The sequence below is a fragment of the Poecilia latipinna genome, unplaced genomic scaffold (assembly GCF_001443285.1).
Source record: "Poecilia latipinna isolate Pla-1442-1.1 unplaced genomic scaffold, P_latipinna-1.0 Scaffold557, whole genome shotgun sequence".
NCBI classification, from domain to species: domain Eukaryota; kingdom Metazoa; phylum Chordata; class Actinopteri; order Cyprinodontiformes; family Poeciliidae; genus Poecilia; species Poecilia latipinna.
Genome location: NW_015113173.1, coordinates 323,894 through 324,218, shown reverse-complemented (window position 1 = coordinate 324,218; position 325 = coordinate 323,894). Strand labels below are relative to the sequence as shown.

The 325-nt window shown below is 32.0% G+C and overlaps 1 protein-coding gene across 1 annotated transcript in view; it reads left to right on the top strand.

The window, feature by feature from the left end:
- The first annotated feature begins 210 nt into the window (after positions 1 to 210).
- Positions 211 to 325, top strand: part of ptprc (protein tyrosine phosphatase receptor type C) — a 15,167-nt gene continuing 15,052 nt past the window's right edge. Inside the window, exon 1 of the mRNA XM_015041561.1 lies at positions 211 to 285. Within this exon, the coding sequence (XP_014897047.1) occupies positions 264 to 285 (22 nt within the window). The 5' untranslated portion in view covers positions 211 to 263. The remainder of the gene's footprint in view (positions 286 to 325) is intronic.

The following is a 325-nucleotide window of genomic DNA, read 5'->3' as shown; positions in this document are numbered from 1 at the left end:
TGTTTTCCCTGCAGTCAGGCTGCTTCTGCTTTGTGTTTAGTTGGTGCTGAGTTTTTAAATTAAATAATCTTAAAAAAAATAACTTTCTGTTTTTGCAGCAAACTATTGTCTTTATTATAACTGCTGATACGTAATCTCATTTTGTTTGGAAAAACATTGTAAAATTGTCATGTTCACTGTTATTACCATCCCAATTTCAGTATCATTAGAATTTCTTTGAAACATGTCTTTGCTCTTTTCTTTGCAGTGATCTGACTGAAAACATGTCGCTAATTGCACAAGGGAGTGAGTATAATTTACTGTATATGTGGCATTCATCCATTTT